Here is a 27,917-nt window from a genome sequence, read left to right as displayed (position 1 = left end):
GTATCCCACTGTTACACAGTGACAGACCCGATCCGCCAGTACTTAACCCCGGAGTTATACCATGACAGATCAGTCCCCACCAGTACTGTACCCCGGTGTTACACCGTGACAGACCTACCCCCAACAGTACTATATCTGGGTGTTACACATGACAGATCCGTCCCCATCAGTACTCTACCCCACAGTTACACAGTGACAGACCTACCCCCACTAGTTCTGGACCCCAGTGTTACACAGTGACAGACTAGTCCCCACCAGTAATGTAACCCAGTGTTACAGTGACAGACCAGTCCCCACCAGTACTGTACCTCCGTGTAGCCCCATCCCCACCAGTACTGTACCTCCGTGTAGACCCATCCTCACCAGTACTGGACCCCAGTGTTACACAGTGACCCGATACTCTGTCCCCTGTGGTTTGATGATGATGTGGCGCAACCCGCACTCAGCCCCCTTCTCCTTCTGCCCCTCCAGGATCCTCTGAGGAGGAGAAACAGTTCCTACTGCCCCCGGCCTTCAAGTTTGCCCGGAGCCTATCGGTGCCGAGCGCCGACGACATCCCCCCGCCGCCCACCACCGCCCCGCCCGACCCCCCCTTCAGCCTGGCGCAGCCCCGCACCGGCCCCCCGCCTCCCCCTCCCTCCGCCGCCCGGCCCGTCTACAGTGGAGTGCCGGACACCGGCCTGTACGGCAGCCTGAGGCCCGAAGCGCCCGCCGAGGCCAAGGAGCGGCACCCGCGGCTGTCCTACCGTCCTCCCGCCGAGGTGACCGCCTGCGAGGAGCGGCCCGCCGCCCAGCCTCCGTCCGCCGCCGCCCGCGGCCGACGCGGCCAGGCCTCCGAGGCCCGCTACTCCAACGCCGCCGGCCGCCCGGCCGTGTACGTGCCCGCCAAGCCCCTGCGGCGCAAGGGCCCGTTGGTGAAGCAGTCCAAGGTGGAGGACGAGCAGCAGCTGCAGGACAAGACGTGCTCCATCCCCGTGCCCACCATCATCGTCAAGGCGCCGTCCACCAGCAGCAGCGGCCGCAGCAGCCAGGGCAGCAGCGTGGAGGCCGAAGCGGGCCCCGAGTCCGGCGCCCAGGCCCGCCACGGCCTGGACTTCACCAGCCAGTTCGGCGCCGCCATCGTGGGCGCCGCCCGCCGCGACCGCGAGCGCTACAAGGCCGCCGTCTTCCTGTCCACGGACGCGGCCCAGCCGCCCGCCTCGCCGCGCCTGCCTCACTCCAAGTCCATCGACGACGCCATGTTGGGCGCCGACGCCATGTCGGGCGCCAACGCCTTCGTCGACATCATGGCGGCGGCGGCGTCCGGCGTCCGTGGCTCGACGCCCAAAGGCGCCGGCCCGCGGGGCACCTTCATCCACCCGCTGACGGGCAAGGTGCTCGACCCCGAGTCCCCCCTGGGCCTGGCACTGGCGGCCCGCGAGCGTTCGCTGCACGAGCCCCGAGGGCGCCGCGAGGAGCCGCCGGCGCCCCCTGCTGCCCTGGAGGAGGAGGCGGCGCCGCCGCCGGCCAGCTCGCAGGAGCGGGCAGCGCCCCCCGCCGGCTCGGAGGAGAAAGCCGAGCCCGCCGTGGAAGACCGCGCCCCGCCGCCTCCGCCGCCGCCTCCTCCTCCTCCTCCCGCTCCCGCTCCCGAGGCCGGCGGCCTCCCGCTCACCGCGCTGCCTCCGCCGGCCCTGTCGCTCGACGCCGACGAGGAGTTCGTCTTCAGCGACCCGCTGCCGCCGCCCCTCGAGTTCTCCAACAGCTTCGAGGGCCCCGAGGTGCCGCCGCCGCCGAGCTCGCCCCCCCCTCCTCCGCCGCCGCCGCCGCCTCCGCCCGAGGCCCAGAGCCTGCCCACCGTGGACTCCACCGGCTCCAGCCTCACCTCGTACGACAGCGAGGTGGCCAACCTGACCCAGCCGCCCAAGGAGGAGGAGGAGGAGGCGGCGGCGGCGGGCTGCCCCGAGGGCTCGGCTCCCGGAACCGGGGGTTGTCACCAGGCCCCGGCCGAGGCGACGGGGGACTCGGGCATCGAGGAGGCCGACGAGCACCACCTGGAGAAGGCCTTGGGCCTGCCGCCCGAGGGCAACGGCCTGCTCGGTACCTACATCGCCTTCCTGGACGGCCACGTCCTGGCCTCGGACAAGGCGCCCTCCTTCCCCCCCTGCCTGGCCCGCTCCCGGCCGGCCCCGGGCAGGGCCAACGCGCCCTACTTGCCGCCTCCCCCTCCGCCGCAGGCGCCCCTGCCCGTCCCCAAGCCCCCCGTCCCCGCGTGGGACGACCCCGCCCCCCACGCCAAGGGCCCCAACATGGCCTCCATGAAGGCCAGCATCATCAGTGAGCTGAGCTCCAAGCTGCAGCAGATGAGTGGAGGATCGTGGGTCAGGCCCAGCGATACGGTGGGACCCCCGACCGCAGCCAAGCCGCCACCCCCCAGACACAGGTAAGCACCCCTTCCCCAGGTTACCCCCCTGCCTCGATCCCCAGGGTACCCCCCCCGCCCTATTCCCCCTCAGGGTAGCCCCCTGCCCCTTCCCCAGGCAAGACCCCTGCCCCTTCCCCAGGCAAGACCCCTGCCCCTTCCCCAGGGAAGCCTCCCTGCCCCTTCCCCAGGGAAGCCCCCCTGCCCCTTCCCCAGGGAAGCCCCCCTGCCCCTTCCCCAGAGAAGCCCCCCTGCCCCTTCCCCAGGGAAGCCCCCCTGCCCCTTCCCCAGGGAAGCCCCCCTGCCCCTTCCCCAGGGAAGCCCCCCTGCCCCTTCCCCAGGGAAGCCCCCCTGCCCCTTCCCCAGGGAAGCCCCCCTGCCCCTTCCCCAGGGAAGCCCCCCTGCCCCTTCCCCAGGGAAGCCCCCCTGCCCCTTCCCCAGGGAAGCCCCCCTGCCCCTTCCCCAGGGAAGCCCCCCTGCCCCTTCCCCAGGGAAGCCCCCCTGCCCCTTCCCCAGGGAAGCCCCCCTGCCCCTTCCCCAGGGAAGCCCCCCTGCCCCTTCCCCAGGGAAGCCCCCCTGCCCCTTCCCCAGGGAAGCCCCCCTGCCCCTTCCCCAGGGAAGCCCCCCTGCCCCTTCCCCAGGGAAGCCCCCCTGCCCCTTCCCCAGGGAAGCCCCCCTGCCCCTTCCCCAGGGAAGCCCCCCTGCCCCTTCCCCAGGGAAGCCCCCCTGCCCCTTCCCCAGGGAAGCCCCCCTGCCCCTTCCCCAGGGAAGCCCCCCTGCCCCTTCCCCAGGGAAGCCCCCCTGCCCCTTCCCCAGGGAAGCCCCCCGCCCCATTCCCCAGGGTAGCCCCCCGCCCCATTCCCCAGGGTAGCCCCCCGCCCCTTCTTCAGGGGAGCCAAGTCCCTTCCTCAGGGAAGCCCCACCCCGCCCCTTCCTCAGGGTAGCCCCTTCCTCAGGGTAGCCCCTACCACCCCTTCCTCAGGGTAGCCCCTACCACCCCTTCCTCAGGGTAGCCCCTACCACCCCTTCTTCAGGGTAGCCCCTACCACCCCTTCCTCAGGGTAGCCCCTACCACCCCTTCCTCAGGGTAGCCCCTACCACCCATTCCCCAGGGTAGCCCCCCGCCCCATTCCCCAGGGTAGCCCCCCACCCCTTCTTCAGGGGAGCCAAGTCCCTTCCTCAGGGAAGCCCCACCCCGCCCCTTCCTCAGGGTAGCCCCTTCCTCAGGGTAGCCCCTACCACCCCTTCCTCAGGGTAGCCCCTACCACCCCTTCCTCAGGGTAGCCCCTACCACCCCTTCCTCAGGGTAGCCCCTACCACCCCTTCCTCAGGGTAGCCCCTACCACCCCTTCCTGAGAGCCCACCATCCCTGTGCCCTCCTTGGGAATCACGTGGCACCATGGGTGGAACCAATTCCTACCGGCCCCGAGGGTGGAACCACTCCCTCCCGGCCCCGAGGGTGGAACCACTCCCTCCCGGCACTTTAGATTCCTAACTCTGGTACAGTTTGTGTGGAGTTTGCATGTTCTCCTGGAGGGCTTTGGTTTTCTTTCAGAAGACTCATTAGTTAATTGCTTTACAAGTGGGGTTGCTGGAGTGTCAAGAGTTTCACATGTGATTGATTCAGCACCAATGCAATGGTCCGAAGGGCCTGCTTCACAGCTCGATGTTTGTTTTCCTGACCCAATGTCTTGTGAACTTCAGCCCTGTGTCTCCATGTCCTGAGTTGGCTCTGGATAAACCCTGCATTATTTTTGATTAAACGATCCAGGGTTGTGAGTTTGACTCACAGCATAGTTGCTGAGAAATTAAAGTTTGAGGAATTAAATATGGAGAAAAGTGAAGGGGGTGGGGTGAGAAGGGGAGAGGAGGGGAAGAGAGTGGATCAGAGAGGGGAATTGGGCAGGGAGTGGAGAGGGGATCAGGGAGATGAGAGGGGGAGTTAAGGGGAGGGAAATAAGGGAAGGGGAATGGACTTTTTAATGGAGAGGGGAGTGGATTAGTGAGGGAGGGGATGAGAACAGGAGGGGAGAGGAAGGAAAGGAAGTAGGGAGGGGATCGAACCTGGGAGTGGATTAGGGAGTGAAGGTGTGGGGGAAGAGTGGTGAAAGGGTTTGGGGAGGTAGTGGTGGGAGGTCAGGGAGGGGAGTGGAGGTGGGGGAAGAGATGGGAGGCAATTGGGGGAAAGAGTGGAGGTGGGGGAAGGGGATTAGAGAGGTGGGGAGGGGATCAGTGAGGGAGGAGGAGGTGTGGGGGGGGAGAGCTGGGGAGGGGATCAGCAAGGGAAGCCATGTATCTCACTGCCTCTTCTCTCCCCCCCCCCCCAGGGTGTTGGACGACTCCGTGCTGGGTCCGGGTTCCCAGAGGCCCCCAACGAGCAGCACCTTCCCGAGTTGGTCCAGGGGCCCCCAGCACCTACCCTCAAGCCTGGAGCTGGACATCAAGCCGGCGCTGCGCAGGGCGCCCAGCCCCTTGGCCTGTCAGACCGAGCCCCGCATCAGCCCCGCCACCCCTCGTCCCTCTTCGCTTCCCATCCTCCCCTCGGCCGCATTAACAGCCCCTCCGGTGGCCCACAGCGCCCCTGCCTCGGGCGGGAACAGCTACTCCAGCTTTGTGCCGAGCAGCCGGGCCCACTCACCAGCGGCAGGCTTCCAGTCTCCTCCGCCTGTGCCGCCGGACAAGCCATTTGCTGCCAAGCCACTGGCCTTCTGGACCAAGTTCGACGTGGCTGACTGGCTGGACCACCTCCACCTGGGTGAACACAAGGAGCACTTCCTGCACAACGAGATCGACGGCAGCCATCTGCCATCACTGCAGAAGGAGGACTATGTGGACCTGGGTGTCACGAGGGTCGGGCACCGCATCAACATCGAGAGGGCCTTGAAGCAGCTGCTTGAGAGGTGATCGTGGGGGTGGGGCTGCTACGCACGAACCCCAAGCTCGCGGACCCCCACTTCACAGACCCTCACCTCCCCACATCCAGCTCACGGATCCCCACATCAAGAGCCCCCACTTCATAGATTCCCCAGCTCATGCATCCCCACCTCATCACCCGCACCTCGCTGACCCATGTCACAGACTCTCACCTCCCCACCACCAGCTCATGGACCCTCACCTCACAGACCCCCCACACCACCAATATCCAAATCATGGACCCCCACCTCACCAATACCCAACTCATTGACCCACATCTCACTAATTCGCACCTCCACAACTTCCCTCCCCATCTCCTGCCCACTCCCCTCGCCAAATCACTGCACCTCCACACTTCCAACCTCCCCATCAATCCCTCCCCACAATGCCATCCCACCCTTTACAATTCACCCCAACCCTGTCTTCCCTATCAGAAACCTGTCATTGGAAGGGTGGTGATCCTTTGAAGCCCTCCCTACAACCCCCACCCCATGCACAGTGGTCATGACTACTTGCAGTTCAGGAGCCTCATTGCCACCTCATCTCAGTCACCCCTCATCTGGGCATCAGAGCAGGTAGTGGGGCAGAGACAGGAGAGGTCCACCTCTCAGCAGGTCGCTGGATTTGAGGGTCACAGGGAATCCCACAGGACATCTGGGAGGAGATGGTAAGACGAAGGCATGGAAGCCTCCTGGTACATTCCATTAACGTGTCCCAGAAGATCCTGAGCTCAGGCACCTGAGGTCCTATGGAGTGCGTCAATCTCCTGCTCACAGTCCCATGACCCCACCACTGCTGAAGGGAGGGTGAGGACGGTGAGGGACACTGGGAGAACACTAGGCCCAACAGTGCGAGCACTAACTGGTTTCTTGTGGACAGGGAAGGGGCCAAGGGGTGATGTCAGGTTGGAAGGCCTTGCTGATTGTTCCCTGCAGACCTGGGAACAAGTCAGTCCAAAACCCCTGAGCTACGAGAGGAGAGGTCTGGCAGACCATCTGTGACTAGCGAGGGGAGGAGCTGAGGGCAAGACCCAACAGACTAACCGCAGAGTGGAAGTATCAGGGGAAACATTCCTGGTAATTTCCCCCAAATCATTCTCCTCTCGCTGACTTTGCATGACTGCTTTGGGGAATTGGTTTCAGTTTCCTCTTCCGCCGGCCTGCACCCACCACTTACAAGGAGGGCACAGAGAGGTAAACCCTCCAGCCCACCTCCTCCACACACCCCTTGCCCGCACACTTGAGGACAATTCACTGACCTGCACATCTTTGGGATGCGGCAGGAAACCGGGGAACCTCGCACAGACACAAGAGGAACGTGCAAACTCCACACAGACAACACTGGAGGTTGGGGTTGAAGGCGGGCCTCTGGAGCTGCTCTGCCACCCCAAATTTTCCCTGGGTTTCATCTTTCGTAAATATTATCTTCAAGATGCCATAGTGAAGCCTAACCTCCACAAACGCCCCTGCCTTGGAAAGGGGGGGGGGGGGGGTGGGGAGCACATCATTCATCGGCTTCCTATATTTCCCTGTGGCTGGACATGGTGGCAACCCTGTTAAATTGGGGTGTGTGTCCATTCAGCTTCCCAGAGAAGGGGTTGCTGTGGCAGTGAAGCTTCATGGAGTTGTCCGCCCAGAGGTCTGGAAGGCCCCGGAGTGGGTTAGCGGTGAGATGTAATAGTGATTGGCCGAACCTAGCCTACCAGACAAAGTGTGAGAAGGGTAGGGAGAGGTGGGGTGTCCTGTGCCTGGCCACCAGAACAGTTCACATCGGCCTCCCTCTCCCCACAAACCCCCCCACCCCCCTCAAGATCTCCACGCCTTTACACCAGTGGGGATGAGACAGTGGTCAGGCATTGGTTGGGCCAATTGTCTTCTATTTGGACAGGTTTTATCCCCACCCCCCAGCATTTAACCTCCACTCTGCACCCATCCATTGTCCTCGCTTGACATCCAGACACCTGTTCTGCACATGTTTGTATCAGTTAAACACCCCCATGGTGGATGGGATGGGTGAGACGATGAAGAGGGGGTCCCATGTGTGTGTGCTGTGCCCATTGCTGGGAGGAGGACGATGAGGCGAAGGTCTGGTCTAGAACAAAGGGATGAAGAGTTAATGAAAATCGGCCGGACACTCCCTTGCTGGGAGTGCGATGTTAACAATGCACTAATAGAATCCCTGCGTGCTCCCTCACACAGGCCAATACCAAGCTGATTTAACATTTAGGTTCTTAAAAATATTGACGAGGGTTGAAGATTGCATGCTGTTGGAGATGAGAATGGTACCTGGGTGTGAGAAGTGGTGGTTCCTTCTGCTCAACCACCTCTTGCCCTCGTTGCTTCAAACTCATGACCAGCTCGTGTTTAACCCTTCAATCCCCACATGTGTTGACCGCACAAGGACCTCCACTTTTCTCACATCCCTGTGATTGTAATTAAGGACTGCCTGTTTTTGTTCAAGATTCTTCAGTAAGTCTTGCATCTGTTCAGTGATGATGTGGAGGGGGGTATCTTGCCCCTCTGCCTTGCCAGGGTGATGTGAATGGCCGATTCATACCCACATCCCCACCCCGAAAGAAAGGCAAGGTGCTGTCACACGACTGACACCACATCATTGCTGGCATTAGTTTATTCTGGACATAGGAGTAATTTCCTTCGCGTGCGTGTGCGTGTGGGCGTGTGCGTGTGCGTGTGTATCATGTTTACATACGAGTCCATCGATTTGTACAGTGCTTATATGCACAGATTACTGCAGTGAGGTGAGGGTATAGGTGTGAGTGCTTGAAAGTTTGAGCATGTGCATATGTCCGAGTCCAGTTGCATGCATGTACACGGTGTGAATGCTTGGGTTGGGTGTTTATGCATATGTGTGCATATATCAATGCGAGTCTGCCTGGACAGGTGTGTGTGCATGTACATGTATCTGAGATGCACGTGCGTGTGCTGTGGTGTAGACAGGAATGGGTCCATGTTGGTTTCTGAGCAGAGGCTTCAGTGGCACCTGTGAAAGACAGAATATCTCATGCCTGCAGGTCTCACTGCTTCCACTCCACAGAAGCCCACAAGTAAACACATCCTTTCCGAATGTGAGGTTGTAGGAAATGCAGTAATTGATCTGCACACAGCGAGATCCCTCAGACAGCCATGTGATAATAACCTAATAATAAAAGTTGGGGGTCTGGGGTGGGGGGGGGGTCTGACGTGGATGGGGCATCTCCAGTTGTGCACCTCTGCTGTGGTGGGATGGTTTCCTGTGGCAGTGCCGGGAGCCTGGTTGGGCAGGAAGCAATGCTGTATGTTTCCAGCAGCTCTGAGGAACGTATGCTGCGGTGCACCCACTGGTCTGAGGACTGCTTCAGACCAGAAAGCACTTGATCGGTGTGTAGCCATTTAACCTCTGGCAATCAGCCCATCCTGTTGGATGGTTAATGGAATCTCAGAACCCTCTATGTAGTAGCCATCACGTTTTACAGCATGGGACAGATCCTTCACCCTAACGTCCATGCTGGCGGTAATCTATTCCATTTGCCTGCGTTCAACCCTCATTCCTCAAAACCAGGACTAGCAAAGTACCCATTCAAATGTCTTTTAAACATCCTTGCCCACTTCCTCTGGTTCCATGCACCCACCAACCTTTGTGAAGAAGGTCCCTCTTCAATCTTGTCCTTCCCATCTTACGTCTGTGCACTCCAGTTTAAGATTCCCCTACCCTGGAGGGATCAAAAGACCATTATTTACTATGCCTCCTGATTTTCTAAACCTTTATTATAAGGTCCTACACTGCAAGGAGAAAAGTGCCAGGTTATCCAGCCCCTCCCGATAATTCAAGGCCTTCAGTCCTGGTAACATTCTCGTGAATCTATTCCGCTCACTTTCCTAACTGAATGCCATCCTTCCCACATCTAGATGACCAGGACTGTATACAATACTCCAAATGCAGCCAACGTCTGTTTTCATGTTAGCTTCGTAAGCTCCAGCAGAAGCCTACCTGCCTCGGTACAAACGTCAATTTTATTCCTGGTGGGAGAAACCCAAGAAGAATCCTACCGAGAAACAGAAAAACTCAAGGTGTGTGCTCAGGCAGTTTCTGTGGAGGGCCATGGCCTGAAATGATGACTCTGCTTTGCTCTGCATGGATGCTGCCTGACCTTGCTGGGAGTTTCCAGCACTTGGTTGTTTGCAATAACAATTGGATCAAAATGTCAGAGTGAAGGTTGCTAAGAGGTCCAATGTGGTTAGAGCAGCAGGTAGAAATGAAGTTAAGGAACATCGGGGCAGATTTATCTTCTGCAACCTTCTCCAAGAAAATGGCATCCATGCGGGAATCAGCTGAGTTCTCACGCAGCCTATCACATGAGGTTGTCTGTGCCCACGTGTATGTGCGTTGGTGTGATTGCCCGCGTTGGTGTGAATGCACACACTGTCGGTGTGCAGACGAATGCTTGTGAGCATGCGAATGCCTTGTGGGTAGCGTGCACGCATTTGCAGGCGCGTCTGCTCTGTACACACGCAGAAGCACCGAAGCTTGCTGTGTGCCTCTTTCTGTTGAGGTGGGTGGAGGTGTGTGTGTGCGCGGGTCCACGGAGGTGTGGGTGCATCACTTACCCCTGCCCCTTCTCCCCAACCAGCACCAGGTATGTCCTGTATAAACACCAGTCCTCAAAGTGGCCCAGTCATGACATGTTGTTGAAGTTAAATCTTTATTGGTCAACATAACTTGCATTCTTCCATCTCCTCCCACTAATTACATGGTCCCCTTCCCCGACAGTATACTATTTATTGATTGATGATTGATTGATTGATTGTTTCGTTGGAAAAGAGATAACTCCTTGCATTTTGATTCCGGCAAGGGATGTATGCTTTATTCAACCTCTCACATCCTCCCCGAGACCCAAGACCTGGGCTCAGCTAAATGCCATTGGCCGTTCCACGGCCTGCGCAGGCAAGGTTTCAGTCTGTGCAGAAGACACATCTTGTCAAAAGTGCCATGAAGAAGGCTGCAGCCTTCAAGGCAGAGGCTTATTCAAAACGCCACACAAGGCAGAGGCCTATTCAAAACGCCACACCAGGCTGCAGCCTGTCTAAAGTGCCAATGCAGAGTTCCAACGTGCCATTGTGTGACATGAGGCCAAGTGTGCATGTACATCAGCAGCAATTCCTGTGCCAACCTTATTCTGAACTACGTCTGTGCCAAAGTCAGTCACAATGGGCGGCCCTCAGCATCAGGAAAGAGGAGTTCCCCTTTGGGCTCCGATGGTTCGGTAACCCTCTCAGCTGACCTACTGATGTTAGGTTCCCTGTTGGCCAGGCCTGCTCTATTGAAAGACCAACCCGGCCCCACTTAAGATGAGAGCGCCCTCTCCCGTCTGCCCGAATTCTGGACTTGAGATCTGATCTCTGTGGCCTCAAACCGAAGACGGCACCCACCCAGAATTTCAGAGATGCCAGCTTGTGGGGACGACGGACCCCACCCCAAAAAAAACTACTGTGCCGCCTTGTCGGACATCTGCAGCCATCCATCATCGCTCTCCCTCCTCGTACGTACATTGAAGCCATGGTGCGAGTGCTCGTCTGGGAAATGGGTTGGGTGCCTCTGAGTCACCTTGGATCTCACTTCACCGCGTTGCTGGGCGGATTCCCGCCTCCCCCCAAGCGCTCTGGTGACTCACGGTGGGGGGGAGGGGGGGTGCACTGTCACACACGGGCCCTGCCTCGGGTCTGCACTTCACAGGGAGCAAATGATTTGGGCCTATTCATGAAACATCAGATCCGTGCAGACATTTTTTTAAATAGATATATAAAAAAAAATTTATGAATATGGAGGGGTGTGGGGCAAGGTGTATCAAAACAAAATAAAAATTACAGCCAGCGGTTCCAAGAGAGCTCGGTCTCGTTGAGAGATGGATGTGAGAGGCAAGGCTTGGAACAAGCTAAGTGCTGGCCTAATCCTTCAGTGTGCTGACACACCAACTTAGTGTGTCTCAATAAAAAGGGCTTCAGAGTGTGAATGTATCTAATGCAGGAATGTAGAAACTCTCAACAATAAACAAAAATAAATTCAGATATCGTCTGTTTGATAATGAATATTAATAACCTCTGCCACTATTTCTCATGTATTGAGCTATTTACAGTGTAAAAGGGATATGTTTCTTTGCTTATCTCAGTGTACAGCTGATGAATAAGTACCCCCATTTTATTGCATATCTTGTAAAGTGTATATATACAGGGAGAACATTCCACTGATGCTTTGTGTACAGGAAATAAACAACAATAATAGATCATTGACCTGCCAGTTTTATTGAAGCACCCAGAAGCAAATGCCTTTTCTTTTCGAGAGGCTGGCCTGAGTAGTCCGCCCTGGCGACAGTGAGCTTTTCCCCCTCTTGGCTAAAGCTTGGGGTCAGCACACGCAATTCTGGGACGTCCCATGCAGAATCAGAGCCCATAGAGGAGCTGTGGAGCAAACGCACCCACATTTCATCCCCACAAGCACCAGGTGTCCATTGGCTGGTCGGGCAAGAGCTGTGGGATTAACATTGGCCGTGGAGTCAGGAGAATAACACTTCCTCTGACTCAAGGAATAGAGAGGTCCTTGTCCAAGTTCCCCCTGAGAGATAGCTCTGAATATCTTAATAAAAACACAGAAATGCTGGGAGGAACTCAGCTGGTCTCGCAGCATCCATAGGAGGTAAAGATATATTACCAAAGTTTCGGGCCTGAGCCCTTCCTCAAGGTATAAGCAAAGAACAGGAAAGTGTCAAAATAAAGAAAGGCAGGGAATGGAGGGATCCAGACCAACAAAAGGTGTTAATTAGTTATGTTAAGATGAAAGGTGAGAATTTATTTTGACTCTGCAAGGAAACAGGGAAAAGGGAAGTCGGTGTTAATGGCATCTGGTTGGAGGGGCCTAGATGGAAGATGAGGTGTTCTTGCTCCAATTTGCTGGTGGTCTCAGTCTGGCAGTGGATGAGACCGTGGACAGACATATCTGCAAGGGAATGAGGTGGGGAATTGAAATGGGTGGCCACTGGGCGACCCCTGCTCTTGGCGGTGGACAGAGCCAAGGTGCTCAACAAGGCAATTTCCCAGTCTCTGACAGAACACCAGATGCAGTAGGTGACACAAGTGAAATGGAAGGACTGTTTGGGGCCCAGAATGGTGGTGAGGGAAGACGTGCGGGTGCAAGTGGAGCATCTGCAATCACGGGTAAGTGCCAAGGGGATGATTAGTGTGGACAAGGGAGTTAAGGTCCCTGTGGAAGGCAGAGAGGGGAATATGCGGTGGTGGCATTACTCCACAACACATATCCTGATGTCCCAACTGCCTCTGACACCCCCAGCACAGTGTGTATAACCAGACACCAACCTTAAAACATAGAATGATCTGGATGACAGTGTGGTAAATGGGATCAGAAAGTTTGCAGATGACACAAAGAATGGAGGCATTGCAGACAGCAAGGAAAGTTTTCAAGGCTTGCAGAAGGATCTGAACCAGCTGGAAACATGGGCTGTAATATATCAGATGGAATTTAATGCAGACAAGCGTGAGGTGTTGCACTTTGGGAGGACAAACCAAGGTAAGACATACATGGTAAATGGTAGGGAACTAAGGAGTGCGGTAGAACAGAAGGATCTGGGAATACAGATGCATAATTCCCTGGAAGTGGTGTCACAGGTAGGTAGGGTTGTAAAGAGTTCTCGGCCTTCTTAAAGTATTGAGTACAGGAGTTGGGATGTTATGATAAAATTGTATAAGTTATTGGTGAGGCCAATTTTGGAGTATTATGTGCAGGAAAGATATCAATAAGATTGAAAGAGTGCAGAGAAGATTTACTGGATGTTGCCCAGACTTCAAGAACTGAGTTACAGGGAAAGTTAAGAGTTAGGATTTTATTCCCTGGATCAAGTAAGATTTGAAGAGGTATTTAAAATTATGAGAGGTATAAACAGAGTAAATGTAGGAAGACTATTTCCTCTGGGGGTGGGTGAGATACAAGCCAGAAGACATGGGTTATGGGTGAAAGGGAAAAAGTTTTAAGAAAGTGGTGGGACTGTGGAATAAGTTGCCAGCTGAAGTGAGGCTCAATTTTGGCATTTAAGAAAAAAAACTAGACATATACATGGGTGGGAGGATATGGTCCAGGTGCAGGCCAGTGGGGCCAGGCAGCCCTTCTAGCACAGGCTAGAAGGGCTGAGGGCTTGTTTCTGTGCTGTTGTGTTGCATGGATATGTGACAGGATAGAATAGAGGGAAAATAATATCTAACCTACACTATCTTGCTGTGGGATACTCATATTTCCAGGGTTCATTTCCAACCTCCAGAACTGTCTGTGTGGAGTTTGCACATTTCTGTAGCTAGGTTGGTCCATTCATGGACTGCCCTGTTTCTCCTAGGGTGTAGATGGGAAGGTGGAATCTGGGGAGAGACAAATGGGACCTGTGAAATGGGTTGAAGAGGGATGTGAGAGGCATCTTTCCCACTCGGAGAGTTGTCTGTATCTGGAACAAGCTGCCAGAGGAAGGTGTTGGAGGACATGACCACATGAGGGAAAAGGGATGATGCCAGAACTTGGCCAGCATGGATGAGTTGGGCTGATGGGCTTGCCTGTGCACAAGATAAGTGTCAATGGGTACAGTTGTCAGAGTAGATGGGTGAAGGGTCTGTTCCATGGTCTGGGAGTGGTTGATGGGACAATGTCTAGGCCATTTGGGGGCAAATTCCCAATGGAGTTGGAGTTCAATCTGGATAAGTGTGAGGTGATGCATTTTAGAAAGTCAAACCAGAAGGCTGAGTACAGGGTTAATAGTTGGATACTTAACAGTGTGGAGAAATAGAGGGATCTTGGGGTTCAAATCCATCGATCTCTCAAGGTTGCCGTACAGGTTGATAGGATAGTTAAGAAGGCCTATGGGATGCTGGGCTTCATTAATGGGATTGAGTTGAAGAGTCGAGAGGTTGTGTTACAACTCGACAACTATTTGGTACTACAACACTAAGTCCAGTGGTTCTCAACCTTTTCTTTCCACTCACCTCCCACTTTAAGTAACCCCTATTCCATCAGTGCTCTGTGATTAGTAAGGGATTACTTAAGGTGGGAGGTGAGTGGGAAGGGGAGGTTGAAAATCACTGCTCTAGAACCAGTTGTAACTGAAATATTTTGCTTGAGAAAAATTGTCTTTGGCCTATTTCCTTTGGAGTTCTGAAACTGTGCACACAACAAGTCAATTAGGGATGATTAAAATACTGGTTTTCAAACTTTTTCTTCCCACTCACATCCCACCTTAAGCAATCCCTTACTAATCATAGAGCATCTATGGTATAGGGAGTTCTGGTCACCTCATTGTAGGAAGCATATGGAAGCAATGGAAAGGGTGCAGAGATTAACCAGGATGTTGCCTGGATTGGAAAGTAAGTCTTATGATGCAAGATTAGCAGAGCTGGGTCTTTCTCTTCGGAGCGAAGAAGAATGAGAAGGGATTCTGAGAGGCTTTGATAAGGTGGACAACCAGTGCCTTTTTCCCAGGGCAGGAACAGCAAACACCAGGAGACATCGGTTCAAAGTGAAGGGAGAAAAGTTTAGGGGAGACATCAGGGGTAAGCTTGTTTTTAAGTACAAAGTTGTGGATCCCTGGAATGCTTTGCCAGGGATGCTGGTGGAGGCTGAAACAACAGGCACGTGGATGAAAGAAAAATAGAGAGGGTTATGAGGTAAAAAAAAAGTTTTTGTAGGAATAAGTTTGGCACAACATTGAGGGCTAAGGGCCTGTAGTGGGCTAGAGGGTTTGATGTTCTTAGTGATTCCATTTTACTCATTCTCCCACCATTGAGTGGGGAACCTCCCCAAAATGGAGATCTTTTAAAAATCCACTGCCAGGCAGCAGGGCAAAAAGAAAACAGATAATTTATTTTAGTTTTGTGTTTTATTGAACTTCGAACAGCTTTTAAGGCAGATCTACCCACCTCAGGTCTCCGCGCGCCCCCTCCCCATCCCAGAATCTTCCCAAACCCTGCTGCTCTACCTCAATTTCATACCCAGGTTGGCGGTTTCATTCAGAGTCTCCAGAACTTTCTTTTGCGCCATTGCCCTGCGCAGGTGCAACCTGTAGTCTTCCATCAAAAGGTCATCGTAACGTTGCAGGGCCAAGTATGACTTGTTTATGACCAGGCCAGAATTCAGGAAGAGGCTTCTGGTTTGGACATCCGAAACGTTAATTAGCCACCTGCAGTGGAGAAAGGTTGCCTTCCATCTAATAATCTCAAATCTGCATTCCTGCTGGAGCCTTCATCTCTTCTTTATTAAATATTAAATATTAAAAGATGGCTTCTATTGGCCTTGAGGACTAGAGTTTAAATTATTAGAACCATAGAACATTACTGCACAGAAAACAGGCCCTTTGGCCCTTCTTGTCTGTGCCGAACTATGATTCTGCCTAGACCAGTGGATCTCAACCTTTCTACTCATATGCCACTTTAAATAATTCCTCTGCCATCGGGTCTGTGATTAGTAAGGGATTGTTTAAGGTGGGATGTGAGTGGGAAGGGAAGGTGGCTGAAATATTTTGCTTGAGAAAAATTGTAATTGGCCCATTTCCTTTGGAGACCTGAAACCATACACATAACGAGTCAATTAGGGATGATTAAAACAGTGGTTTTCAACCTTTTTCTTTCCACCCACATCCCACCTTAAGCAATCCCTTACTAATCATAGAGCACCGATGGCATTGGGAATACTTAAAGTGGGATGAGAGTGGAAAGAAAAAGGTTGAGAACCACTGGCCTAGACCCAATGACATGCATCCAGTCCATAGCCCTCCCTACCCTTCCCATCCATGTATCTGTCCAAATTTTTCTTGTGCCAAAATTGAGCCCGCATTCACCACTTCAGCTGGCAGCTTGTTCCACACCCCCACCACTCTGTCTAAAGAATGTCCCCCCCCCCCGCCAAACTCAACCTGTTTTCTATCTCACCCAACCTCAGTGGGAAAAGCCTACTTTAATTTACTCTATCTATCCCAGTGGTTCTCAACCTTACCACTCACTTACTATTTTAAGCAACTCCTTACTAACCATGGTGCTCTGTGGTTAGTAAGGGATTACTTAAGGTGGTAAATGATTGGTAAAAAGGTTGAGGACCACTGATCTATACACATTGATCAAACTTCACCTCATTCTACGCTCCAGGGAATAAAATCCTAACCTGTTTAACCTTTCCCTGTAACTCTGTTCCTGTAGTTCAGTGGTTCTCAAAGTTTTTTCCCCCTACTCACATGTAATTCCTTACTAACCACAGGGCACCTATGGCATGGGTGCCCTGTCGTTAGTAAGGGATTACTTAAGGTGCCATGTGAGTGGGGGGGGAAAAAGGTTGAGAACCATTGCTGTAGATCAAGGGAAACCCCATGTTTTTGAATGGTGAACCAGGTTCTGGATTGTCCCTCAATGAAACATCCTCTACACACTCACCCCTCAGGTTAGATGCCTTTCAGTCGAGCCCCCTCTCGCCCTCCAAAATCCCAGCAGATCCAAGTCTGTCAGCGACGAGACAGCTTGGTGCAGGTAGAGTGTCGCGCGGCAGTGGAGTGGATTACCGGAGTAAAATATAGATGGAGGAGGTTCTTGGCTCTGGAATTGGGGCAGCTGAGGACCCCCCAGGGTATGGATTAGCCATGTGAGTGGAGATTGAGTAAGATTGGCTTGCATTTGAGTTCAGGAAAATACACAGAAATGCTGGAGGAAGTCAGTCAGTCTTGCATTGTCCATAGGAGATAAAGATATATTACCAGTGTTTCGGGCCTGACCCCTTCTTCACGGTATAAGCAAAAAAAGCAGACAGGCATCTCAATAAAGACAGAGATAGAAAAGGGGGAATGGGAGGGGGAGGAATCCAGACCAAAAGACAAAAGGTGTTAATTGGAATGTGGCACAGTTGGCACAGTGACTGGTGCAACACGAGTACATCACCAATGATTGGGACTGGGGTTCGAATCCTGCGCCGTCTTTGTAAGGAGTTTGTTCATTCTCCCCATGCCTGTGTGGGTTTTTCCTGGGGGCTCCGGTTTCCTCCCATTGTTCAAAACGTACCAGGGGGTGTAGGTTAATGAGGTGTAAATTGGGCAGCATGGAATTGTGAGCTAAAATGGCCTGTTGCCATGATCCATGTCTAAATTAGATGAAAATACGAGGAAAAGTGAGAATTGATTTTGGCTCTGAGAAAGGAGACAGAGGGCAGAGAGCGAGAGACGGACAGAACCAGAGGCAGAGACGGGGATGAAAAGTGGGTGAAGGGGTTTAATGGAAAACGGAGGAGTCAATGTTGATGCCATCCGGTTGGGGGGGGGGGTTGCCTAGATGGAAGATGAGGTGTTGTTCCTCCAATTTGCAGATGGTCTCAGTCCACCAGTGTATGAGCAAGGGTGCAGTGCTCTCAGAGCTCTCTGGAGAGTCACTCTGGCACCTCAGGGGGCCCATCCGGACACCTTACGGGGTGGCTCCAGCACCTCCTTTTTCACCAATTTTGGTGAGCTCCGGCACCTAGAAAATTAGCACTGTACCCCCCCCCCACCCCCTCCGCACGAAGCCATGGACAGACCTGTCAGCAAGGAAATGGGACGGGGAACTGAAATGGGTGGCCACTGGGAGATCTACAAGATCTCCAAGATGATCAACAAAGTGATCGCCCAGTTCCCTCCCCCTGCCAATGGACTCTACAAGACCGGCTGAGTTCCTCCAGCATTTACTTTGTGTTTTTACTACAATGACAGCTTCTACAGACTTCGGTGTTTCATCTGAGTTACAGGGAAAGGTTAAACAGGTTAGGATTTTGGTGTTTCATCAGGACAATAGGAGAACAAGGTTGGAAATATACTACTCAAGGACTGCCAGTGAGGACAGTCTCAGCATCAGACCAAATGCATCGGGGATGCTTCCTGCTGACACTTGTCAATTTTTACCACAGGCTAGAGGTTGTTTTATCATGTTGGAGGTCCAGAGCGAAGGGCCACTGTGTCAGGACAAGGGGGCCAAATATTTGGGTCAGACACCAGGAGAAAGTTCTTGGCACTCCCACTAACTTCCCCACCGCCTCGCAGCCCTCACCTGTTCTTCAGCCCTGATGACCCACAGATGACGTTGACATTTTCAAACTGAATGCTGGTGATCTTCCCATCTGAAAAGGCATTGGGGAGAATGGCCTCAGCTGCAGACATGACATCGCGGTGAGTGTGGTCCATCTCGGGCTGCAAAGGTCACAGTGGATCAGGGGTCAGGCCTTGTCATCAAGCTACAGGGGATGATGTGATCCCACTGCCCCCTCACCATTGGTTGGACAATCCTTCCATCTCATGCCAACTCAAGCCTATTACATCTATCTTCAATAATTCAAACACTGAAACAAAATAGTTTTATTTAATGCTTCCCTGATTTATAGAACCCTACAGCACAGTGCAGGTCCTTTGGCCCTTGATGTTGTGCCGACCCATAAATTCCTTTTAAAAATAGTACTTAAACTTCCCTACCCGTAACCCCCTATTTTTCTTTTCTTCCATCCATGTGCCTGTCTAAGAGTCTCTTGAATGCCCCCAATGTTTCAGCCTCCACCACCATCCCTGGCAAGGGATTCCACAACTGCTTAAAAAAACCCTTGATGTCTACCCTAAACTTCCCTCCCTTCACTTTGTACACGTCCTCTAGTGTTTGCTATTCCTGCCCTCAAGCACTGGCCGTCCACCTTAACTATGCTTCTATTCTTCTTTCTTTCTTCTTTGGCTTGGCTTCGCGGACGAAGATTTATGGAGGGGGTAAAAAGTCCACGTCAGCTGCAGGCTCGTTTGTGGCTGACCAGTCCGATGCGGGACAGGCAGACACGATTGCAGCGGTTGCAAGGGAAAATTGGTTGGTTGGGGTTGGGTGTTGGGTTTTTCCTCCTTTGCCTTTTGTCAGTGAGGTGGGCTCTGCGGTCTTCTTCAAAAGAGGCTGCTGTCCGCCAAACTGTGAGGCGCCAAGATGCACAGTTTGAGGCGTTATCAGCCCACTGGCGGTGGTCAATGTGGCAGGCACCAAGAGATTTCTTTAGGCAGTCCTTGTACCTTTTCTTTGGTGCACCTCTGTCACGGTGGCCAGTGGAGAGCTCGCCATATAATACGATCTTGGGAAGGCGATGGTCCTCCATTCTGGAGACGTGACCCATCCAGCGCAGTTGGATCTTCAGCAGCGTGGACTCGATGCTGTCGACCTCTTATCCTTCTACACTCCAAAGAAAAATGTCCCCGCTCTGCTAACCTTGTCTCATAAGGCTTATTTTCCAATCCAGGTAACATCCCTATAAATCTCTTTTGCACCCTCTCCATAGCTTCCATATCCTTCCTGTAATGAGGAGACCAGAACTGAATACAATAATCTTAAGTGTGCTCTCACCAGAGATTTGTAGAGTTGCAGCATGACCTCTCTATTCTTGAACTCAATCCCCCTATTAATGAAGCCCAGCATCCCATAAGCGTTCTTAACTATCCTATCAACATTGAGGGATGTATGGATTGGACCCCATGGTCCCTCTGTTCATCCACACTCTTAAGTAACTGACCACTAACCCTGTACTCAGTCTTTTGGTTTGTCCTTCTGCAGAGGTTAAGGAAAGTTCAGCTTCCTTCCTCCACCTTTGCTTACTTCTACAGGGGATACATTGAGAGCATCCTATGTAACTGCATTACCACCTGGTTTGGGAACTGCACCGTCCCAGAACTCAAGTCCCTGCAGCGGATGCTAAAGGCTGCTGAGGGGATAATTGGGGTCTCTCTTCCTGCCATGATGAACATTTATAACAGCCATTGTTTGCAGAAAGCCATAAGCATCGTGAAGGACTCCACACATCCCTCCCTCAATCTGTTCTCCCTCCTGCCATCTGGGAAGAGGTACTGAAGTGTTTGGGCCCTTTTTCCCCAAGCCGTGAGGCTTCTGAACTCCAGGGACATATTTAATGAGTGATATATTATTTATAAAAGTTGTTTCTAAAGTAATTCATGCATGTAAATAACTAACTCCACAGCCCAGAGAAACGATATCTTATTTTCATTGCAAGGTTTATTGTATGAATGACAAATAAATGTGACTTGACTTGACTTATCCGGATTGAACTCCATCTGCCACTTTTCTGCCCAACTTTATATTCTCTTGTAATCTTTGATAATCTTCAGCTCCATCCACAACTCCTCCAACCTTCATATCATCTGCAAACCAAAGCCTCATGACTTTCTGAACGAGTCACTCATGGGGAGAGACTCATGTCAAATGCCTTGCTAAAATCCACGTCGACCACTTCTACCACCCTAACCTCGTCAATTTCTTTTGTTACCTTCTCAAGAATCTCAATTAGACTCGTGAGGCATGACCTTCCCTTCACAAAGCCACACTGACTATCCTTGAGTAGACTGGACTTCTCCAAATGCTCATAGATCTTATCCTTAAGAATCTTCTCCATTAGTTTGCACACCACTGATTTGAGACTCACCAGTCTAATTCGCAGGATTCTTCCGATTACCTTTTTTTTTTAAAGCAAGGAACTACATTTGTTATTCTCCAATCCTCCGGCACCTCCCCTGCGGCCAAAGAGAACTCAGAAGACCATAGCTACTGCCACAGCTATCCCTTCTCTCACTTCCCTGGTGTAGATCCAATGCTTCCTCTTCCTTAATCTCCACATTGTCCAGCACACAGGCCTGTTCTATTTGGATCTCACCCTGATCCAGGTCCCTTTCTCTTGTGAATACTGATGCAAAGACTTCATTTAGGACCTCCTCCACCTCCAGGCTCATGTTGCCTCCTTTATCCTTTAGCGGCCCCACCTTCATTCTCATCATCCTTCTGTTCTTCACATAAGCATAGAAAGCTTTGGGGTTCTCCTTAACCCTACATTCTCATGCCCCCTTCAGCTCCCCTAAATCCTTTCTTAAGCTCCTTCCTGGCTACCACATATTTCTCACGAGCCCTTCCTGTGCCTATATCTAATGTCTGCTTCCTTCTTCCTCTTGACCACACGGGTTTCATCAACCACGGTCCCCTTTTCCCACCACAGTTTCCTTGTCCCAGTGGGACAAACCTATCCTGAACCCCGCACAAGTGCTCCCTAAACTTCTTCCTCATTAGTTCTGTACTTTGTTTCCAATTTACTCTCGCTAGTTCCTGCCTTATCCTATCGTAATTAGCCCATCCCCAATTAAGCACTTTCCCCATTTTGTCTGCTTTTATCCTTATCCATAGCTATGCTAAAGCTCAGGGAGTTGTGGTCACTCTCACCAAAATGCTCCCCCACCAAGAGGTCCGCCACCTGACCAGGATTGTTACCCAGAATTAGATCCAGTGTGGCTTCTCCTCTTGTCGGCTAATCCACATTCTGTGTTAGGAATCCTTCTTGGACATACCCGATAAATTCAGCCCCATCTATCCCTCTTTAAGTTAGGAGGTGCCAGTCAATATTATGGAAACTACCCATAACTACAACCTTGTATTTCCTGCACCGTTCCAAAATCTGCCTGCTTATCTGCTCCTCAGTGTCCCTGTGTCTGCGTGGGTCTCCTCTGGTTGCACCAGTTTCCTTCCACCATTCAAAATGTACCAGGTTTAGGTTAATTGGGTGTAAATGACTTTTACCGGACATTCCACACAGAGCGTCAGAGGGTGAGAGGAAGGTGTCTCCTCGAATTTCCGAATTCCAGGCATCTCCGTATCCAAAGCTTCGTATTTGGAGATAAACTGCTTCAGATGCTTCTTACTAGTTTAAATCAGAAAGATACATTCTTGGGGGAACAAATTTTAAAAGGAAATTACATGACCTTCTCCTTCCCTCACTCCCAGGGGGATATCTGCACACTGACTGGTGTCTCTCCCTCCCTCTCGCTCTCTCAGGGGGAGATCTGCACACTAACTAGTGTCCCAATCCCTCTCTCTCAGGGAGATATCTGTACACTGACCAATGTCTCTCAGTCCCTCTCAGGGGGAGATCTGCGCACTGACCTGTGTCTCAGTCCTCAGTGGGAAATCTGTACACTGACTGGCATTTCTCTGCCCCTCTCAGCGGAGATCTGTACATTGACCAGTGTCTCTCAGTCCCTCTCAGAGAGAAATCTGTAACTGGCCGGTGTCTTTCAGATCTTCTCAGAGGGAAGATACACTGACCGGTATTTCTCAATCACCCTCTCTCTCTTCAAGGGAATATCTGTACACTAACTGTCTCTTTCTCAGGGAGATATCTATATGACAGTGGGTCTGCACCCTAAAATTCTGTGGGCTGTGGCCACCTCTCCATTACCTGCCCTTGGGTAGATCGTGGTTTGAGCAATGAAAGAACATTGGCTGTTGTACCTACGTTGATTTGAAGATGATCGATCGTCCAGATTTTGTGGCATTGATTGTTTCGGAGAGTAGATTGATGCTCCCTGCAGCCAATCCCTCCTGTTCTGCAGACTGTTTATCTGGGTGGGGGAGTGGGGGGGGGGGGGGGGGGAAATCACAAATCAAATCCTCAAACTGTCTCCAAAAGTTGCAAAGTGTTGATTAGTTGCAATGGCTAATCTGTTTCGTTCTTTCTTAGATGTTGTAGGGTCTGGAAATGTATGATATGGACCTGCTGCATCGGATAAATTAATGATTGGCTATTGTGCAGAGGGATATAGATAGGTTAAATGAGTGGGCAAGGTTCTGGCAGATGGAGTACAATGTTGATAAATGTGAGGTTATCTACTTTGGAAAGAAAAATGGAAGATCAGATATTATTTAAATGGCAAATGATTGCACCACACTGTCCAAAGGACTTGGGGGTGCTTGTGCATGAATCACAAAAGGTTGGCTATCAAGAAGGCAAATGGAATGTTGGCCTTCATTGCTACAAGGATTGAATTTAAGAACAAGGAGGTTTTGCTGCAACTGTACAAGGTCCTGGTAAGGCCACATCCGAAGCACTGCATGCAGTTCTGGTCTCCTTACTTGAGGAAGGATGGACTGATTTTGGAGGTGTTGCAGAGGAGGTTCACCAGGTTGATTCCAGAAATGAAGGGGTTGGCCTATGAGGAGAGATTGAGTCATCTGGGACTGTACTCACTGGAATTTAGAAGAACAAGAGGGGATCTTTATAGAAACATAAAATTCTGAAAGGCAGAGATAAGATAGAGGTAGGTAAGTTGTTCATATTTGTGGGGGAGATGAGGGACATAGCCTCAAGATCCAGGGTAGTAGATTTAGGATGGAGATAAGGAGGAACTGCTTTTCTTAGAGGGGGGTGAATCTGTAGAATTCGCTGCCCATTAAAGCAATGAAGGTGATCTCAAAGAATATATTTAAGACGAGGTTGGATAGAATTTTGCATAGTAGGGATATGGGAAAAAGGCAGGTAGGTGGAGATGAGCCTCTCATCAGACTCGACGGGCCGAGGGCAGGCTCCTGCTCCTAATTCTTATGCTCCTATGTAAACATAGAAGGTAAATTTTCCATGGACATGGAATTTGAGGAGGTTCAGAGAGACTGACAAAGAATAAAGAGGAAGAACTGATTTTATCAAGGACTGCTGTGTTCTGGAACTCACTGCCTGAGAGAAAAGAGGAAGGTAAGAAGACCCGTACTCTGAGAAGTACCTGCAGGTTCCCCCCATCTCCAACTCGCACATTCCCCTGAGTTGGATAGCCAGCGCTGTTTGATGGAGCCTCACACTCTCCCCGCATCTGCTGGAGTTTCCCCAGCTACTCCGGTCAATGGACTGCCCAGAGGTAATGGTGGAGTTTCCTCCTTGGAAGGATTGTGCCCTCTGGGAGGCAGAATTCCCAGCTTTTTCCCCCTTTCTAGTGAAGGTGGTCAGCGAAGTGATCTCCCAGTCTGCGTCCTGTCTCTCTGATGTAGGGAAGGACAGTGGAAAGAACTCTTCCATAGTAATCCTTCAGCACATTCTGTCCACCAAGGAGGAACTTGGGGAAACATGAAAGATGCCAGGTGCTGTAATTGTAGTAAAAACACTCAGAAATTCTGAAGGAACTCAGCCGGTCTCGCAGCGTCCACATTTTTTCCTCTTCTCGATTCCAAATGTTTGGCCCCGTACTCTTGTGACCCTTGGCTCCATCCAGCTCCTCAATCAGGCCCAACCTCCTCCCTCGTCCACCTCTTGTCCAACACCACCCTCGACAGCGAGTAGAGATTGGAGATTGAGAGACTGCTGTCCTACCTATGATGAAGCCAAGGCTCTTCCTGTCCTTGAGGGCATAATCCTTGGCACCCAAGGTCCTGAGGCCAAATTTATCCCTGAAACCAGCACTAAACTAAAGGCCAGGATTACTTTGCACATCATGAGATATCGGAGCAGAAGTTGGCCCATCGAGTCTGCCCCGCCATTCTAATCATGAGCTGATCCATTCTCCCTCTCAGCCCCACTCTGCATAACCCTCAGTGCCCTGACTAATCAAATACCTGTCAATCTCTGCCGTAAATACACCTAACGACGTCACTTCCACAGCTACAAGTTCCTCAGACTCACCATGGGAAACATCCTTGCCACATTTCGGCCTTTCAGCATTTGAAATACTTCTGCAAAATCGTGTCTCCCCCCCTCCCCCATCCTTCTGTACTCCAACGAGTACAGTCCAGGATCTTTCCTCATATGCCAACCCTTTCATATGCAGAGCTTACTGTGCGCAAAGTTGAGCACCTCGGCTCTGTCTGCCGTGAAAGTGCGGACCTGCCAGCGGCCACCCATTTCAATTCCCCATCCCATTCCTCTCGCTGGCATGTCTCTCCATGGCATCGTGCAGTGCCAGACCGAGACCACCCACAAATTGGAGGAACAACACCTCATCTTTCATCTGGGTATCCTTCAATTGGATGGCATTAACACTTTCACCTTTCCCCTGCTTTGTCTCTCCCCCTTTTCCCTCTGTCTCACAGAGCCAAAATCAATTCTCACCTCTCCTCTTAGCACATCTAATTAGCACCTTTTGTTGGCCTGGACTCCTCCTCCCCCAGCCAGCAATGTCTCTATTCTGACACCTTCCTCTTCTTTGCTTATTTCTCGAGGAAGGGCTCAGGCTTGAAACGTGGGCAATACATCTTTATCTCCTGTGGACGCTGTGAGACCGGCTGTGTTCCTTCAGAATTTCTGAGTGTTTTTACTACAATCACAGCATCTGCCATCTTTCACGTTTCCCCAAGTTCCTCCTTGGTGGACAGAATTTGCTGAAGGATTACTACAGAAGAGTTCTTTCCACTGTCCTTCCCAACATCGGAGAGACCGGACGCAGACTAGGAGATCACTTTGCTGACCACCTTCGCTCTGTCTGCATCAGTGACAGGGATCTCCCAGTGTCCAACCATTTCAATTCTGCGACCCACTCCATTACTCACACATCTGTCCATGGCACCAAGACCACCCGTAAATTGGAGGAACAGCACTTGATTTTCCCGCCCGGACACTCTCCAGCCGGTCGGCATCAACATTGACTTCTCCAGTGTCTGCTGGCTGGTGTCTCTCTGTTCTCCCTTCCACTCTCCACCCCTTCCCTCTCCCTTCACAGAGCCATCCCCCCTCCCCCTGCTCGCTACTCTGCCCTCCCTCCCTTCTCCACCTGTAACCTCCTGCCTTTGGGACTGTGCTCCTCCCCTTCTTCCATCTTGTTCGGACATCTGCTGACCATACCTTGATGAAGGGCTCTATCCCAGAACGTTGGTGATGTATCTTTACCTTTGCTATATAAAGGACACTGTTTGACCTGCTGAGTTTCTCCACCATTGTGCTTTTACTTCAACCCCAGGGTCTGCAGTTTCGTGTTTTAGTTCTTTTCACAGGGTTGTTGGAGCCTCAGCAACACCATTAATTGAAGCAGGAGCAGGTCATGTGGCCCATCAACCTCCTATCCCACTCCAAGTCAACCCACGGCTCCACTTTCTTACTGGGGGGGGGGTGGAAAGCAAGAGGTAATCATGCATTGGGGGGGGGGGGAGCTGACGAGAGGCACATCAGGACAGGAGGTGGAATCTGGCACTCACCGGGACACTCGGGATGGTCCATCTTCAGCAAGCCTTTTCCAAGGAAAGAAAAGGAGCAGTTTTCTCCCAACAACTGCAGAGGGAGAGGGGGGTGGCGAGGTGGGGGGGGGGTAGTTGCGGGAGAATGCAGGAGCCCAGAGGACACTTCTACCCAACCAACACCCCCTTCACTCCTGTCAGGTAAAAGATGGGAAGAGCGTGAGATATGGAGGCAGTTCTGAACCTCCTAACCTGCTCCACCCTCCAATAGTTGACCTTTCACCTGGCCCCACGCTCCTAAACCTACCCCTTGTCCCTTGGTTCTCTAAAATCCAGACTGAATGGTCTCAGGAGCCCCTTTCAGGGGAGAATTTCAAGTCTTCTGGGTGAAGGAATCTCTTCACATTCCTGAATGGCAGACCTGTGTCTTAAGATGTAATCCACCCCCCCCCCTCCCTCCTCCGCCTTGGTCTGGTCACCCCAAACAGGGTAACATTACTCCTCCCTCTAAAACCATAGGGATTCTGTACCTTCAGTGAGGTCAACCCTGATAACGAGCGGGTGTGTCTCTGTCCAACTAACTGCCTTCCGTCAACTTCCTCTCCCTCCTCCCCTCCCACCATCCCCGACACTCCCTTCCCACTCCCCCTTACACACTCGCCCCACCATTGTGACATCAACCAAGGTCTTTGTGACCTAACGAAGGTGTCCTGGTGTTGGAGCTGGGGAATTTAATCTTTACCTTTCTTAATCTGGAAGCACTGATATAGGCACAAGTGTTGACTGTGGAGGACAAGGGGGGGGGGGGGGGGGGGGGAGAGGAAATTTCTGCTGATGGCGAATCTTTGCCAGGCTTATGGAAGGCCAAATGCGATTTTGTGGAATTACCCGGATAGCGCAGCAGTTAGCAATCGGGACCGGACCGGGGTTCAATCCTGCGCTGCTGTAAGGAGTTTGTACGCTCTTCCCATATCTGCGTGGGTTTTTCCCGGGGACTTCAGTTTCCTCCCACCATTCAAAAAACAAAACGTTCCTGGGGTGTTGGTTAATGGTGTGCAATTGGGCGGCATGGACTCGTGGGCTGCAATGGCCTGTCACCGCACTGTATGTCTAATTAAATTAAAATTAAATTCCTCATGGTTCTATGGTTCCATGTATAGGAGAGGTCATGGTCATGGTTCAAGTGCAGGAGGGGTCTTGGTTCCAGGAGCAGGAGGGTCATGGTTCCAGGAACATGAGGGGTCATGGTTCCAGGAACAGGAGGGGCCATGGTTCCAGGAACAGGAGGGGTCATGATTGTGTGGTTCCAGTTACAGGACGGGTCATGGTTGTGTGGTTCCAGGTACAGGAGGGCTCACGGTTCCAGGTTCAGGAGGGGTCATGGTTGTGTGGTTCCAGGTACAGGACGGGTCATGGTGGTGTGGTTCCAGGTACAGGAGGGCTCACGGTTCCAGGTTTAGGAGGGGTCATGGTTGTGTGGTTCCAGGTACAGGACGGGTCATGGTGGTGTGGTTCCAGGTACAGGAGGGCTCACGGTTCCAGGTTATCCAGGTTCAGGAGGGGTCATGGTTCCAGGTTCAGGAGGGGTCATGGTTGTGTGGTTCCAGGTACAGGAA

General features: G+C 52.3%; 2 protein-coding genes across 4 annotated transcripts in view; one reads left to right on the top strand and one right to left on the bottom strand.

Moving 5' to 3' along the window:
- The window catches only part of LOC138748050 (SH3 and multiple ankyrin repeat domains protein 1-like), a 92,511-nt gene extending 80,918 nt beyond the window's left edge, over positions 1–11,593 (top strand). Inside the window, 3 exon segments of the mRNA XM_069907746.1 lie at positions 472–2,419; positions 4,726–5,298; positions 9,217–11,593. Coding sequence (XP_069763847.1) covers positions 472–2,419; positions 4,726–5,298; positions 9,217–9,220 — 2,525 coding nt within the window. The 3' untranslated portion in view covers positions 9,221–11,593.
- Positions 11,587–26,757, bottom strand: LOC138748577 (putative uncharacterized protein C19orf81). Of its 3 annotated transcripts, none has more exons than XM_069909005.1 (5): positions 26,323–26,757; positions 22,667–22,772; positions 21,952–22,072; positions 18,406–18,545; positions 11,587–11,763 (listed from the first exon to the last, which is right to left on the bottom strand). In XM_069909005.1, the coding sequence occupies exons 1-5, from the start codon at positions 26,342–26,344 to the stop codon at positions 11,589–11,591; spliced, it is 564 nt and encodes a 187-aa protein (XP_069765106.1). In that variant the 5' UTR covers positions 26,345–26,757; the 3' UTR covers positions 11,587–11,588. The 3 variants fall into 3 exon arrangements, with proteins under 3 accessions (XP_069765106.1, XP_069765107.1, XP_069765105.1); XM_069909006.1 differs by lacking the exon at positions 11,587–11,763 and adding an exon at positions 15,212–15,530 and having other exon boundaries at positions 22,663–22,772; positions 26,323–26,740; XM_069909004.1 differs by lacking the exon at positions 11,587–11,763 and adding an exon at positions 15,212–15,530 and having other exon boundaries at positions 26,323–26,736.
- Between the last annotated feature and the right edge of the window lie 1,160 nt (positions 26,758–27,917).

This window comes from Narcine bancroftii, chromosome 13, assembly GCF_036971445.1.
Source record: "Narcine bancroftii isolate sNarBan1 chromosome 13, sNarBan1.hap1, whole genome shotgun sequence".
Taxonomy (NCBI): domain Eukaryota; kingdom Metazoa; phylum Chordata; class Chondrichthyes; order Torpediniformes; family Narcinidae; genus Narcine; species Narcine bancroftii.
Note: the sequence above shows the minus strand (reverse complement) of the source record. Positions and strands in the feature narration are given on the sequence as shown.